Source organism: Micrasema longulum, unplaced genomic scaffold, assembly GCF_059751315.1.
Source record: "Micrasema longulum isolate JH-2025_06_02 unplaced genomic scaffold, ASM5975131v1 h1tg001054l, whole genome shotgun sequence".
Classification (NCBI taxonomy): domain Eukaryota; kingdom Metazoa; phylum Arthropoda; class Insecta; order Trichoptera; family Brachycentridae; genus Micrasema; species Micrasema longulum.
In genome coordinates this window covers 501,402-517,062 of record NW_028278242.1, presented here as the reverse complement: position 1 = coordinate 517,062, position 15,661 = coordinate 501,402, and the positions used below count along the sequence as shown (strand labels likewise).

The following is a 15,661-nucleotide window of genomic DNA, read 5'->3' as shown; positions in this document are numbered from 1 at the left end:
CACAATAAATAATGTAGGTATACATTTAATGTACCTATAATCCTCCAGAATGTTAACATTAAAAAAAATGTATCTCCCAAATACTTCTATTATATTTTACATCACTGTTACACCATAGATTATAAAAACTAAAATATTACTTGAGCGTAAATACGTATGTATGTATATGAGTTAAATATATAGAATATGCCAATACTTGGTAGAGTCGATGTCACTGAACTTTCTAAAAATAGTTTTTTGTTTATTTTTAGTAGGTAGATACTAAAATGCATTAATGTATAAATTGATTTGTTAAGATCAATATTTAAGGTTTCCTTGACAAACTAAATTATTATGATTATCTTACGAAGAGGTTGTCTATGATTTTATGCATGGTTCTTCTTTTTTTAACTGAGTAACATTGCGGAAGAAAGGGGCACAAAACTGATAAAGTTTTACATTAGCGTATAATAAATTATAGCAAAACGGTGATTCATTTTTTGCATTAGGTACTTTCTGACAAATTTTATTTCATACATACCAACTTCATAATAAAAATATCTCTATTTTAAATGCGAGTGAGGAGAAAAATAAATAAACCCATTCATTACTTTCAAACCTAGGTTTTTAATATGCATCCACCATGGAAATCCAATAAATTGATCTAGTATTAATTTTTCATATGATTGTGTTATTCGCTACCTACCTTTATATTTATAGCCAAATTCCATGACATAAATATATTTTATTGAATGTATGTATAGGTACATAAGATTCAACTTTTACTTCCTTTAAACATGTTTACATAAGTGCATTAAAATTACATTATGGTTTTTAATTTAATAATAATGTGAAACATTTACTTAAATTTTATCACAATTAAGTAATGATTTTTTTACACCATTTTCCAATTATTTTTTTTGTCATAGTAATAATATTTTGAAATGTCTGTTATAAATCATAATGGGCCATGATTGATTACAAACATTAAAATAGAATTATTCAAAATAATGGCTGGTTTTTACTTTTTTCGTAAGTCAGATTATAATATTTTAGGATTTGACATTTTTGTTTGTATTGGCTAATCCAAAATTGAACAAATTAATTTTAATTCACAAAAGAAAATTAACTGATAATTTTATGGTATTGTTAAAAAATACCAGAGTATTTTTTTATAAGTCTTATATCAGTAATAATCCGTCTAATTTAAAATTACTTTCTTGAAATTGAGTAGTTTGTTGTCAGTGTAACAACAAATTGTATTATATTATTTAGATTTGAGTAAACGGTTTTATTACAACATTTTTGGTTAAAATTCATCTTAAACCTTTATACATACAAACAATATTTTCAAATGTACATAAATTTTCAAAATAATATACTTCTGTGTTGCAAGCATAAACATATTTTTATTTCTCTCCAAATATTATTCCGTCAACCTTATTATTTATTATTACTACTTATTAACATACTGGGTACCTATTTTATGCAAGTAAAGCTTTTTAAAAAGCCTTATTGACGTTATAAATGGTAGGTACTCTTCTTAATAATATTGAGTCAGGTTGTGGTTGGATGATAGTGCCGCGGACACGGAGTTTTAGCAGAAAAAATAATCGGGGTTTAAATCCTGCTCTACCCCAAAATAAAGAATTCCCGCCTTCAGCATGGTTATTTAATTTATTTAAAGTACTACATAAAAGCAGTATATTTTAAAAGATTTCTTGTTTCTTTTATTCCTTTTATATGTTTTGTTATGTTATGGTTCTAGCTAATTTTTTTTTTAATATAAAAGATTACTTTTATAGCCTAGTATTAGTTGTATTAAAACTACAATACCTCATAAGCATAAGCTTTTTAACCTATGTTAAGAGGAGGAATACACCACCCTGATTGGAGGAGAGCTGTTTTTATGCCTTTATACAAGGGAAAAGACTCTAGGGTGGATTGCAGAAACTAGAGCTATCAGCCTTTTGAGCACTGTTGGAAAAATATATGGCAGAATACTGATTGAGAGAGTAAGATAAGTGACTAAAGATAGAGTGTGCGATATACAAAGTGGATTTATGAATGGAAGAGGATCAAATATTTGCTCTGCGAAATATGACAGAAAAGTTTCTGACTATACACCAAAAACTTTTCTGCACATTTGTCGATCTGCAAAAGGAATTTGGCAGAGAGAAATTGTGGAAGGTTTTATCGAAGTATGGAGTGAATGGTAACCTGAGAAGGGCTATTGCGTCACTGTACAAGGACAGCACAGCGTGTGCGAAGGTAAAAGGGTCATTCACATCGTTGTTTAACATTCCTAAAGGAGTCAAACAGGGTTGTGTAATGTCACCATGGTTGTTCAACATATACATCAATAACTGTATGAAAGAACTGAAAGATTTAAAAATGGGAGCAAAAATGAGGGATATACTGTTAACTGTCTTCTGTATGCTGATGATGCCTTGCATTGCAAAGAAGTCCTGCAATTTTTTGTAATAAAAGTCTACGATGTATGCAAGAAAAGCGATTTGTTTATGAATGTTGATAAATCGAAAGTGATGGTTATTGAAAGGGATGAAAATATAGCTAAATGTTAGATCAGTGTAGACGGAGATATTCTGAATCAGGTAGAAGAATTTGTGTATCTGGGAAGTATGTTTACTAGGTATGGAAAGACCGAGAAAGATATTGAAAGGTGAGTGAGTGCTGGAAACGGGCTGAACGATGCACTGAAACCTTCTTTGGCAAACAAATGTTTATCCCAGGAGGCTAAACTAGCTGTTCACGATGGAGATCTAGTGCCAACTCTAATGTATGGGAGCGAAGTATGGAATTGGAAAAATAATGATGAAAGTAGGTTAAATGCTGTCGAAATGCGATCTCTCACGCGAATGTGTGGTAAAATTATGTATGATAGGTGCACAAATGTCGAGATCCGTGAATTGTGTAAAGCTAAGACATGCATTATCGACAGAATCAAAAAAGGGGTGCTGCGTTGGTTTGGATATTTAGAGCGAATGGACAGCGAAAGAACGGCTAAAAGGATCTACGATGCTGAATGTTGATGGATGCAGAAAACGAGGAAGGCCGAGAAAGACATGGCACGATCAAGTCCATCAAATACTGAAGTAGATATATATCCGTACGCAGAGACAAAGAGAAACAGAGGCAAGCAAGGGGGGCGTCATAATTGGATCTCGCTCCATCCTAAAATGTTCCTTGGGCAGGCACTGCGTAAGTAGTAATGAATAAATTATTTATGCAGTTTTTTTTTTAATATTTTTACAAGTATAGATATACTACAAGCAATTTTTATATTTAATTTCATTTACTTGATTATTTAAAACAGGTAAGTATAATAGGAAAATATCACCTTTTTTACATTTTTAAAGTAATAAAGGTCTATGAAATACTGTCCCATAAAAAAATTTTTTTTTTCTTATTATAAGTAGCATAAAATATATTTTTAAATTTGTAATTCGAATTCCCGCAAAAGCGGTCATTCCTTCGGCCACGCCCCTAATACGTCACGATTCATGTTTATTTGTTCCTGTTTTAGAACATTATCACAAACCTTGACGTCACAACAACCAAGGCCAAACACGTCGCGTTTTTCTACAAACATATTTTTATGAATTTTTTTTTATCCATTTATGTATGAAAACATTTCTCCACAACATCCATATTGATTTTTAAAATACAATTAATTATTTAAAATCCATTTCATATATTTTAATCGGTATTCGTAGTATGTGATATTTTTCTATTCATTTATAACACCGGCATTGTAGTAAAAAAGAACAGTCCGTTGAGAGAGCCCTATGAGATTGTCATGAAACAATATTTGTTCAGAATGTTAGCCCTGCAATATTATTTCACAGTCCCTGGCCCTAGCTTTGACATAAATTAACTAGAGCTAGAACTACTACAAATGGACTACTTAGACATTTTCTTAGAAGGAAAGGGAGAATAATAATATGCTCATATTAATTAACAGGGGTTCGAACCGTCAGTAGGGTTGGAGTGAGTCATATCTTGCTGGAGGGTGTGATTCTATTAAATGCTTCGAATGCTCAGTTGCATTCCACCGGCAACACTACTGACTAGTCCAACTCTTTAGCGTCCACGTCGTGAACCCTGGACAATGGGATCACACTCATAACGGTGTGATCACAGCAGATAACGAGAGGATGAAAGGCAAGTTTCTGGTGCCTCCAAACCAGAACTAACCAGCTAAGGGAAGGTAACCCCGACAGAAAAATCCACCAGAGAAGGCAACGGGAAACCACTCTGGTCATCTTTTCCCAGGAATCACTATGGCGAGTACATCCAACTAGCAGTTGTCCTGGCCTCGGAGTAGTACAGGACCGAGAAGCTTTCGCTGTAGTGATCGTCAACGTCGGGGGGACCTGATAAAGCGCCGCAAGAAGAAATTAACAAGCATGTATATTCTCATCCCATTTTAGTAAGTGACAGTCAAATCAAGAGCCCTTTTAGGATAAATTAGATAGGTAGAGAATTCATTGAAAGCGAATGTATAAAGAAAATGCATCGCATAATGGGTGCAAAATTAACTGGATTGGTTATTTAAATTATGATTAAGAATTTTCGTTCTTGAAATTTGATTTTCTAAAATTCATTATAAAAATGAAGTATCCTATCATAAAATTGAAATATCATTCATTATTCATGCATCTACTGAATTTGTGCAATTTGTGTGAATTTCATAACATAGGTAGGTATAGTTTATTCAAATCTGTAATCATTTCTGATTTACGTGTACCTAATAATAAGTTTTTATATAAATCATTTTAGTGTGCCTACTAACACAAACGAAATTTGCATGGTTTACTTGGTCGCAGACAGACACTAATACAATTAACAAAGGGCCATTGAACATTTAAATGCACTCTACTTACTAAAATAACCTACCTCAAATTTATTAGGTAGGTAGGTACTTTTGATTATTTAGGAAACAGGGTCATACTAGATTATATTATTATTATTTTGTTCCCATTTAATTTTGATTAAAATAAGAAAACGTAAATAAAACTTTCTCGCTGTAATATCGCAAGACATAGAAAAATAAGGACGAAAAAATTTTCAGCGATCATAAAGCGAAGGCGATATGATACATGCTAATGGCATCAGATTTTTTAACTACGGAATGCGGAATTAGCTTGAGAATACACATAGGATTCGGCCGCAAGGCCGAGAGGCCTGGAAAATTTTTAAGGATTCCATCATTTCATCAGTTTTGCCCATCAACGATTAGGATCCATTTACTGGACAAACATGAATCTAAGTTAGTTTTTCTTTAAAAATTGACCTCATATTAAATATGATTTTAATTACACATACATTATTTTTTTAACTATGACTTTAAAAATGTTTCTTACTTTGTATTTTGTTTTATTTCGCATTTTACTGAGTTTTAAAATATTTTTTTAAACATATTTGTATATTTTTTATGGTTTTTAATATCTTTTCACTACATTTATTACTTTGTTTTTATTGTGTTTTTTCTTCGTTTTTTACTACATTTTAACTATGTTTTTGCTACATTTTTATTTTGTTTTTACTCCATTTTTTACTTTGTATTCACTTTGTCCTCTATCTTTATAACTTTTTCTACATATTGATTACTGTTTTTTTATATTTTTTTGACGGTCTTAAAACGGGGTTAATTACTTTGACTTTGACTGCTTAGTTAGGCAGTCAAAGCAATTTTGTATAAATTATAATTTTGTGAATGTAATGAAATGAGAATAAATAAATAAAATAAAATTAATTGAAAAAAACGCATTGCCAAAATATAAGTATCTACCAACCTTCTACGGTCTACTATTTATGATTTATCTGCATTCACATCACAGACTACAATTCTGAATTCATAGTTTATGGTAGTTTTTTGACATTTTGAGTTTTATCTATGACATTTAGTTTGGGTCAGTTGTCGGTGTTTTTGTCAGTTTTATTTGTTAATTGAATTTGCTGTAACAGACTATAAACATATGACTTTCAAAATCTGTCATATCGAGGAGTTGTGCATTGTAATAGATTCAGACACACAGCCTTTATTTTCAGCCTGTAATACAAAATTGTAATTTTACAAAGGTATCGAATAGAATAAACATTTCGAAAATATGGATCAAGTTTATAGGAACCAAATTTGTTCCGAGTATATAAATCCAGAGGAAGTTTTAAAAAGGTTTTCGACGTTTAATGTTTTCCCTAAACATTCATTTGACAAGAATTCACGTGAAAAAGATATTAAAGATATGATGAACATTGATATTTCCGATGAGGAATTTCAAGATCTTACGAAACGTTGCAGGTAAAATGTACCATTATTAAACAAATAATATGGTCGAAGTTTTATGCAGATAGATGTTAAAGATGTATTAATTTGTCGTCTAAATTTCCAAATTTTTGATACGAGCTCATTGCTCAGTCTTAGCACTTTCACAGATCTAATACTTCGTCACTTTTATAAAGTCCATGAAATGCACCAGTTTGGATTCCAGTAATACTTATCTTCAACAGAACAATATACAGGTCAATTTTATTATTTCCAAACTTCATCACCATAGAATCTAGCAATCTGCATACATTTTTCATATTTATTTAATAAATAATGTTTTTTTTAAGGCTGTTAGCAAAACTGTGTCAACCGATATCATATCATATGCACAAGTATTAATCAATGGTTATGAAAATATGAGAATTAGAGACATACTTTTGGTCCATTACAGTTCAGACAATATAAGAAGGTACTTTTGACAGATCACAATAGTATTGTGAGAGTCTTTATTCTTTTGGTTTTTGATATAGATTTTAAATGATTTTCTGTCATAGGGGGTAAATAGAAACGGGTTTTCGTGACTAAATAGCTTAATACGTAATAGTTCTACGTCAAAATTATTATGGATCAATTTTAATTTATTTTATTACGAACTCCTTAAAATGAACACGAACAATATAATTCAATATAAAGTTGACATTTTCGATCGATAGTGAAGTTTTCTGGTGGTACGTCACTATTTCGGCGACTCAACAATAAAGTACGGCATTTGTTTCCTACACTAAACTGTCAATATTTACAGAACTTCATGAGCGTGTAAACGTCAAAAGTCTCTTCTTAAGTTGACTGTAGAATAATGAAGGTAGTGTATTAACATCATAAGGAAGTTCTACCGTTTTTTAGATTTTCAAATTTAAATAGACTATCAAACTAAGCCAAATTTAAAAAAACATTTCTTTTCTTTTTCACATTATCAGCACTGTGATTTTTTAAACTTTTGTGATTTTGAAATGACCACCTGTGGCGTCTCAAGTTCTCACAGTTAGTTGTTCTGATTGGTGGGTTGGCTTCCCGGTATCTGGAAATCTATTAAAACACTATCTCATTCGTCGATTTTGGAGAACTAGTGACGTCGTTCAAAGTAGTTCATTTTTATCTAAATCATTTTTCATTCATTTTTGAGAAACTTCGCCGTACAATTAAATGAATTATTTTTATTGCGCTCGAGAAAACATTTTTTGACACTGAAGTTTAGTTCTTGCAACTTAATTAAGTAAATGAATAATTTTTCATTCCTCTATAACATTTGTTTCAGACCACTGTTGTTTACAGGGGCTCTGGACGATTTTAGTAAATTGGGATTTGCTGAGTCTCAAAATACCTGTTTTACAAAGACTCCTTTCAAACCCATGGCAATAACCCAAGAATCATTACAGTTTCGTTGTGTTCAGGTTGCCAAACAATTTCATGAACAAAAATCATTTTCCTTCAAAACTTGGCTTAAGTATAGAGGTGAAAGATGTCCTTCAAATACAGTAAGTCACCTTTCAATTTTAATATTAAATAAATAAAACAGTACAAGGCAAAGTGAAAAATCTAACAAAACTAATTACTTTTTAGGCCAAAGAGTTTATCAAAATAATTAGTTCTGTTAAAATGATTCAATAAATCGCATCTTGGTAGTAAAAAAAAAAACCAGCCACAATATCCGAGTTATAAAAAATATTCCTTTTAAGTCGACTAATTCACATTTATTAAAAAATAAATAAAAGGAACAACCCGCTAAGCTTCTATTTTAGAGGATTGTCAGCAGGTGGTAATGAAAGCATATGGAAGGAGGTTAAAAATATTTCTTGAAATTTTTTCTTACAACTGGCGGTAATCGAACCGGGACGCCAGTTTCACAGTTGGCTGTCTGACCAACTGCGCCATGGCACCTGTCTACAATCTTTCTGTCTTAGTACCGACATTAGGAAATATTCATGACAATATTTTAATGCTTGATAAACTCAAATTACTTCAGAATAGCAGCATCAGCATCGGGTATATATTTGGTCTTAGGAAACATGACTACATACTATCCAATTGAGTCTTTTTACATTTTAAAAAATTATTGTTATTTTTATAAAAGTGAAAAATTACAGTAGTATTGTTTTTTCCTTGCAATATCGGATAAATTTTCTACAATGGTTCAAAATATGCATATTTTGAATTACCTGAAATCAAGACGTTTCATACTCTATGTGACAAATGACATGTATTACATTACTGTGCCATGCTTGTATGCAATGTTCATTAGAAGCCCGCTCGGTAGGCATGACGTGTGGCATCAAAGTGATGTAACGCCAACTGTGAGCTGCTTTATATGTGCTTGTTTTTTTTAAACCAGAAAATAATGAATGAAAACTTACCTAGTATATCATTAGAATCATAAAAACGCTCTTTAAACATTAAAAATATTTTCAAAGTTATTCCCGATTCGTGAAAATACCCTGTTATCATAGGCAACTAAAGTGGCTCAAAAATTAGACAGCAAAGAAATGATTACACCTTTACACGTCTGTTCATTGTATTCCACTTACCTCTGTGACAATTTTGAACACTTATTAAATTGTACTTTGCCTCTCCATTCACATTTTCAAAGCACACTCTTCATTTTCATTCATAATTGATCGTAGTTATACAGAAAGCAGCCAGCCATAAAAAAAGTGAAACTGAGATAATAGCACTTTTGCGAAAAGAGTGAATAATTAAATCTACACAACAGTTGGAATATTTTTTACTTTGATAAATGATAAATAATGCATTAATTTGTTTTTTTTTATAAAACAAAAATAATCCAATCATGTATTTGACCAGTTTTAATGACGTTATTTTATATACATATTCTGGTACTTAATTGTTAAGAATCTATTCATGAATTTGTTATAATAACTTTTTAAATAATTTAATTACGTGTCAAAGGAATTTTGGTGATTATTTTTTAAAGTGTGCCTGACCACACAACCTAAAACATTCATTTTGCAGAAAACAGCCAGATCTAATATTAAATGATACCTCATTCAAAGTTTGAATGTATGAGGTGACATTCTACGTATATTTAAACTTTTTTTTTTTATTACAGGTATTTTAAAATTAATGAATTTATAATATTTTAATTTTTTTAAAGTTTTATTCATTTTACCAAATAAGTAACATACAGTTTTGTTCCCGCAAAGCCGAAGCTTGTCTTGCGGGTTACATTACATTTTATTTTTTTTAAATTTATAAGTAAGTACATAGTTTAATAATAATTGAAGAATAAAATATATTTATACACTTAAGTTTCACTTGCTGTTTAATAATTTTTTGACTATTTTTTTTAATGAAATTAGGTTTTTTTCTTCACGATTTTTAGCTGGTATTAAATTGTACAGTTTTGGTACTACACTACCCATTGTTCTGTCACCATAGTAGTTTTTCTGTCCTGGTACCATCAGCTGCTGTGCCGATACTTGTCGGGTCATGATCTGGTGGTTTATTTTGGATTTTAAATTGCAATCGAGGAAATGATCTGTCGTTATCTTATACTGACACTGTTTGTTAATTGGCAAAACGTTAACAAAATCAAATAATATTTTATTGTTGTCTGTTAAAACGGTTTTCTATTTATTCACTTTAATTTATTCAATAGAACTAGATTTCTGGGGGCATTAATTTTTCTATCAGCATGTATACCGTAAAAAAAATGCTCTGGGTGTTTTCTGCTGATGAAGTGAGAAACATAATTTTTGTCATCAACGCTGTTTTCAGAAGGTGATTATTACAGTTTTTTGTATCAAAGCGGCCTGGCTGTTTTTAGCAGAACAAAGAATTGACCTTACTGCACAACCCGATAACACCAATATCACATTTTTCCATAATTGTCGGCTGGCTGCTTTCTGCACGACTACGTTAAATTATTCTTCCTTCTTTACAAATTAATCATCTCCCGTTTGAAATCAAATATGTTTCTACAGCAAAAAATATATCTTTGGTATTTTTCATCACCACGACACAAAATGCTTTGTTAAGAGATTATCAACAAATGTCATTAAATACATTTTTTGTTTTTTAGGTTGAAACAACAGATCCCCCCAATCTAGTACCCGGAGAGGAAGTGCTCCTTCGAATAAGAATTTACTATCCTTATACATATGTTGTATGTACTAAATTTAAATCATTTTTACTTACTTGTTTCATCTTTGTTTTCGAAGCTTAAACGCGAAGGGTGGCACATCAGTTACCTAATTGTCCCATTCCAGTGCTGTCACAACCTCAATTCTCAGTGATGTTCGACCAGCTCGATGATTATTCTGTTATTACATATAGGCAATTCAAATCTTTGATACCATAACAATAAATTTTCATGTAAACCATTTTCGTGTGCCTGCTGACACAAACGAAATTTGTATGCTTACTTGGTTCACCGACAGCCACTAATACATTAACATAGGGTTATTAAACATTTGAACGCACTCTACCTACTTCTTTCTTGCCCTTAATGCTGTAGATCCTTGCTATTGCAGTATGCAATTTTTTTAGACAACTCTAAAAGAAAAAACCCAATACATATACTAGCTCTTTACTTATTAGGGAGAAATCATTTAGGTAATTCATTCATTGTGTCGTTTATCAATGAGAAGTTTCCCGATGGAATGATATATTTTATCGGGATTGAAAGTAGCTTAGTCTTCCAACTATCGCTATGAAAGAAATACAATGATCCATTAGTCTATGGTGACATAGCATCATTATTCTGTTCACAAATCCAAAATCCTGCTACAGAACTAAAACGAAAAGCAAACTAGGCTAACCACAGATAAAGTAAGTCAACTATAGACATTTAAAGGATTAATTTCAAGTTGATTATTTTTGACATCCCACCTTACCGCCTACTCATTTTTAAATAATGTTGCTCATTGTTGATTTTCAATAATTTTTTTGCAGCATGGTGAGAAATCTTTCCACAGTCCAAATTTTTTCCATGACTTAATAGTTCTCGGAAGTGATACGTTAGATGTTTTGCGGGATAAAATCTTATGTGCCAATGACTTTACTTCTAATATTGATTTAAGTGAAGACCCAGAATCAGATACAAGACTTGTTACTAAGGTAATATCATCTATTTTTATTTTAATATAAATACATAATCGTATGTTAATAAATATAGCAAGAAAATACTCATAAAAATTATGTACATGGATGTTGTAAATGCCTAGCCTTCCATATTACCTTCTCGAAAATGTTCTTTATTACTATGGAAATGTCTGTAAATTTTAATACTCTCCCCAGGGGTAAAATCCAGTACTTGTCTACGAACGTCGGCTCAATGGCTACCTTCAAGTAAAAATCCTGAAATAATTAATTGAGTGGAGAATAATCCGCCACGTAGTGTAGTGGTTGGTGTGTTCGCCTACCGTGCTTGAGGTCCCGGGTTTCTACTCCTGGGATGGTCAACATGAAATATTTTTTTATTAGGTGGTTTTACACAGCAATATTTCACTGTCCCCAGATTGGCACCTAAAGCGTAGGATCATCCACCTTACCCTCCTGTAACACATAATTTAGATACTCTGTATGTATTTTTCCAATGCTGATGATGACTTACACATTAAAAAGAAGATTGAGAAGAAAAAAGTGAACATATAAAAAAGTATTTTATATGTAATTATGAAATAAAATACAGCAGATTGAACATTTATCTTTAAATATTCTTAGAAGGACTCTTGTACACAAATACATTATTTGTAGTGAAGAAATCAACTTTAGAATATGATTCAATATTGGTACAATGTTTTACCATTTATTATACTTGAAATTGACTTGTTTACCTCAGTGAGTGCAAGTATAGTGAAAATTTGACGGCCGTGGCAGAAAATATTCCCTCTATCGAAAAAGAAATTGAAAATTTTCTATCTTGCATTAATGTTTGAATTCCCTTCATTTTCAGGACCAATATAAATCTGGATTTTTGTTTATTGATAATACTTTCTACAATGACTTCAGAGATCCCAATAATATTGACTACAGCGAGTGCATTAGAGAATGGGCCAAAACTAAGGATATTGGACCATTTAACACAGCTGCAATGGAAAATACTACCTTCACACAATTAAATATCAAATTGGGAATGGTTCAGGTTTGCATCTCTTTGTCTCTCACATCTTTTGTTAATATTGTTTAATTATTTTATGTTTTATACATACTTATCGGTACTCGAATACTGTGTTTATCAAAATATGTATTCATAATTTACCATTTACATACTATATTAAAAATACAGTGGACACATTTTTTTTTTAATATCTTTTATTCTCATATTTATTATTTGTAAATGGTAATGGCTGAAAAATATTATATAGATGGAAAAAGGTTAGTAACTGATGCGCTATAGCCGAAATTAAGTTATACACCCTGGGGTATTTTCAAGTTAACCACACATTTGAATCTTCCTTCCTTCATGAACAAATAAGCAAGTCGTGCATTCAAATCATCATAATATGACTTGTCTTCTTACAAGTTACCTATTTGTAGTAATTACTCCATATTACGTTGTGAAAATAAAAATCTCTCGTTATAATTTTATGTAGTGTTGTAGTAATACAATATTGCCTATTCTTTATGACTGACAAGTCCCAAGTTACATGAAGCCATGTTACCAAGTCTAAACCGGTCGATGTATAACTCAAAAGGCAAGGTGGTTTGTACAAATTTATAAACAAATAGTGTAAAATGTCATACCGCAAAGTGAACAATATTTTTAATACTAACAATATTAAAAAAGTAATGCTCATTTTTCATTTCAAAAATCTTTAGTTGACTTTCTTGCAAAATTCCCTTTAAAGCGCATCAGTCACAAAGCCTTTTTAGTCGATATAAATTAAAAAGACTTTTTTTTTTATTTCTGTATACAGGTGTTCTTCAAACCCTGTCACATCCGAAACCACGTTGATCAGTATGACCAAGAAGACATATTGGCACATAAAAATAAAGTTTCAGAACAAATAAAATTTACAAAAATAAAATATTAAAAAAACAAATAGTTGCTTACTTCTGCAAAGCTGAAGCGAGGAGAGGGGAGGGGGGAGTCTGACACACCGTCAACCACATGTCCACGACTCCCTTGCTTCTCCCCTGCAGAAGTAAGCAACCATTTGTTTTTTTAAATATTTTATTTTGAAAAAAATTCTGCGTTCTAAATATTGTTTTAAATATGCTAATATGTCTTCTTCCCCATACTGATTATAGTGGTTTCGGATGTGACAGGGTTTAAAGAACACCCTGTATTTTAAAACAGGTGAGAAATATCGTGGGGTAATTTGTACAACTAGGTAACTTCAAAATCAACATGTTTAAGTAACAAGTAGTGATTCATTTATTTTATTTTATTTGGGAAATCAACAGTACATACATATTTATATTAAACAAACAGATATAGTGTATAAACTCAGAAATAAAGAATGAAGAATTTCAACCCTACGGGAAATTGTATACAAAAAATGTTTTCTTGCGCGGTAAAAATTAGAACATTAAATTGTATGGCAAAATTTCTTGAAAATGTAAAAAAAAAAAAATATTTTAATAAAAACGCACTACTTTGATTGACGTCACTGGTTCATATGAATCAACCAATGATGCGAGAGTTGGGAAGAATATCTGGTTGGCATACTGTAAATGAACCAATGGGAAGAAGTAACATAGAACCACCTCTGACGTGACACGCGGAGTTATTTCAGAAATAACAAACTTTAAAAAATCATAGCGCTGGTAATACGATTAGTAAAAAAAAATTTTTTTTCTTTGGCTTAGTTTAATAGTCTTTCAACAAATATTTAAAAAAAGACACTGAACTTCCTCATTGTACTATGATGATTAGAATGCGTGACTTATTATATTTGTATCAATAACGATAGAGAATTAAAAAAAGGTTTTTTAGTGGGTAACTCACAAATGCTGATTTTGAAGTAATCTAGTTTTTGTAATTACCCTGTGATATAATATTTGTACCTATAGTTATAAATAAATACACAAGTCGAAGTTTTATATATAGCAACACAGAACAATATTAAATTATTAATGATTATTATGACTGCCCCCTTTACGAGATGTATCAATTAAATCTTAACTCATAATTGGAAGCTCCATCGTCCTCAACTCCACCTCTATCCAAAGAAAATTTTCCTTTACAACAGGGTGGTTTCAGACTGGAATAAATTGCCAAGCCTAAATGCTTATTCCATTTCAGTCAACCATTTCGAAAACTGTTTTTTAAAAAAAAACAAAGACGCCTACAAAAAACTACACAAGATTTTTAGCAAACGCTGCCTGCCTATGACAAATAATAACACGAACAATATTATTGTTAGCGCATAAAATAATTTGATGGCGTGAAATATTGAAAATGTTTATTAAATCTAATTTTCTTTTTAGGTTTACCAACATTTAGGGAACTGCGAACATCTCTTTACTTTTTCTGATATAGAAATACTGCAGCCATCGGATATTTGCATCAGCTCATATTACCCTCTTTATAAAACAATTTCGTTAAAAAAAGCGAGGTATTGCACCATGTGCGGAGCTTACATAGCCAAGTGGAGGGTTGAAGAAAGTGACAGGGTGCCTTTTAATCCGGCGTTCTTCTGCGAAGGATGTTTCCACAGTTACAATTATATTGACGGGAAGAAAGTTGGGAATTTCAAGGCTTATCCGTATTATGACGCCATTGTGGCGACATAAGTCCAAAATCGATTGTAACGTACATTTTACTATGCTGATAAATTATACTGTTGAAGCTTTTGTGATATTAATATTTAATGCGATAAAAATAATTTTGACTTAAAAGAAATTTGTTTTAATAATAAATGTCTGGGGGAAAGAGATTCAGACTCCAGGTGGCAATTCGGAAGACGGCGGCTGAGGACAGACAGAGTTGGAGGCGAAAGTTGTAGGAGGCCAAAGCTCGATATGGGCTGTAGGGACATCCGAGAGAGAGAGAGAATAAATGTCGGCATGTTTAGTAATGAACATTGCACCTTTGCTGAAATATTCAGAGAAATAAAAACATCATCGTCATCATCAATTCTCTATCTATGAACAGGCCATTAACTACACTACGTGGCGAACTTATCTTCACTCGATTTCCTTTATCAGGACTTAAACCCGAGCAGCCATCGAGTCAAAATCACTCGTCCGGGGTTCTGGTTCTATTTCCCGCACCGAACTGTATTCTTTATCCACCCGGAGCTAGTAAATTGAGCCAATAAAAATGCAAATGTAAATCACAAAATATAGAAAACTACCATATAATATTGTGAGCATGCAACGATAACTGGCCAAGCTGGAATTCTTGTTTATTGGCAAATCAAGATT

At 31.5% G+C, this 15,661-nt stretch overlaps 1 protein-coding gene across 2 annotated transcripts; it reads left to right on the top strand.

Moving 5' to 3' along the window:
• The first annotated feature begins 5,888 nt into the window (after positions 1 to 5,888).
• Pbp49 (proximal sequence element A Pbp49) lies at positions 5,889 to 15,137 on the top strand. Of its 2 annotated transcripts, none has more exons than XM_088233073.1 (6): positions 5,889 to 6,304; positions 7,604 to 7,806; positions 10,368 to 10,451; positions 11,240 to 11,404; positions 12,243 to 12,431; positions 14,723 to 15,137. In XM_088233073.1, the coding sequence occupies exons 1-6, from the start codon at positions 6,271 to 6,273 to the stop codon at positions 15,026 to 15,028; spliced, it is 981 nt and encodes a 326-aa protein (XP_088089199.1). In that variant the 5' UTR covers positions 5,889 to 6,270; the 3' UTR covers positions 15,029 to 15,137. The 2 variants fall into 2 exon arrangements, with proteins under 2 accessions (XP_088089199.1, XP_088089197.1); XM_088233071.1 differs by having other exon boundaries at positions 7,587 to 7,806.
• Positions 15,138 to 15,661: the final 524 nt, after the last annotated feature.

What these genes read in the sequence shown, in the direction of transcription:
- Pbp49 (XM_088233071.1), top strand. Translation starts at nt 6,114, where the DNA reads ATGGATCAAGTTTATAGGAACCAAATTTGTTCCGAGTATATAAATCCA. An exon ending in ACTATCCTTATACATATGTT is followed by an intron (nt 10,452 to 11,239) that starts GTATGTACTAAA and finishes ATTTTTTTGCAG; the next exon opens with CATGGTGAGAAATCTTTCCA. An exon ending in ATACAAGACTTGTTACTAAG is followed by an intron (nt 11,405 to 12,242) that starts GTAATATCATCT and finishes CTTCATTTTCAG; the next exon opens with GACCAATATAAATCTGGATT.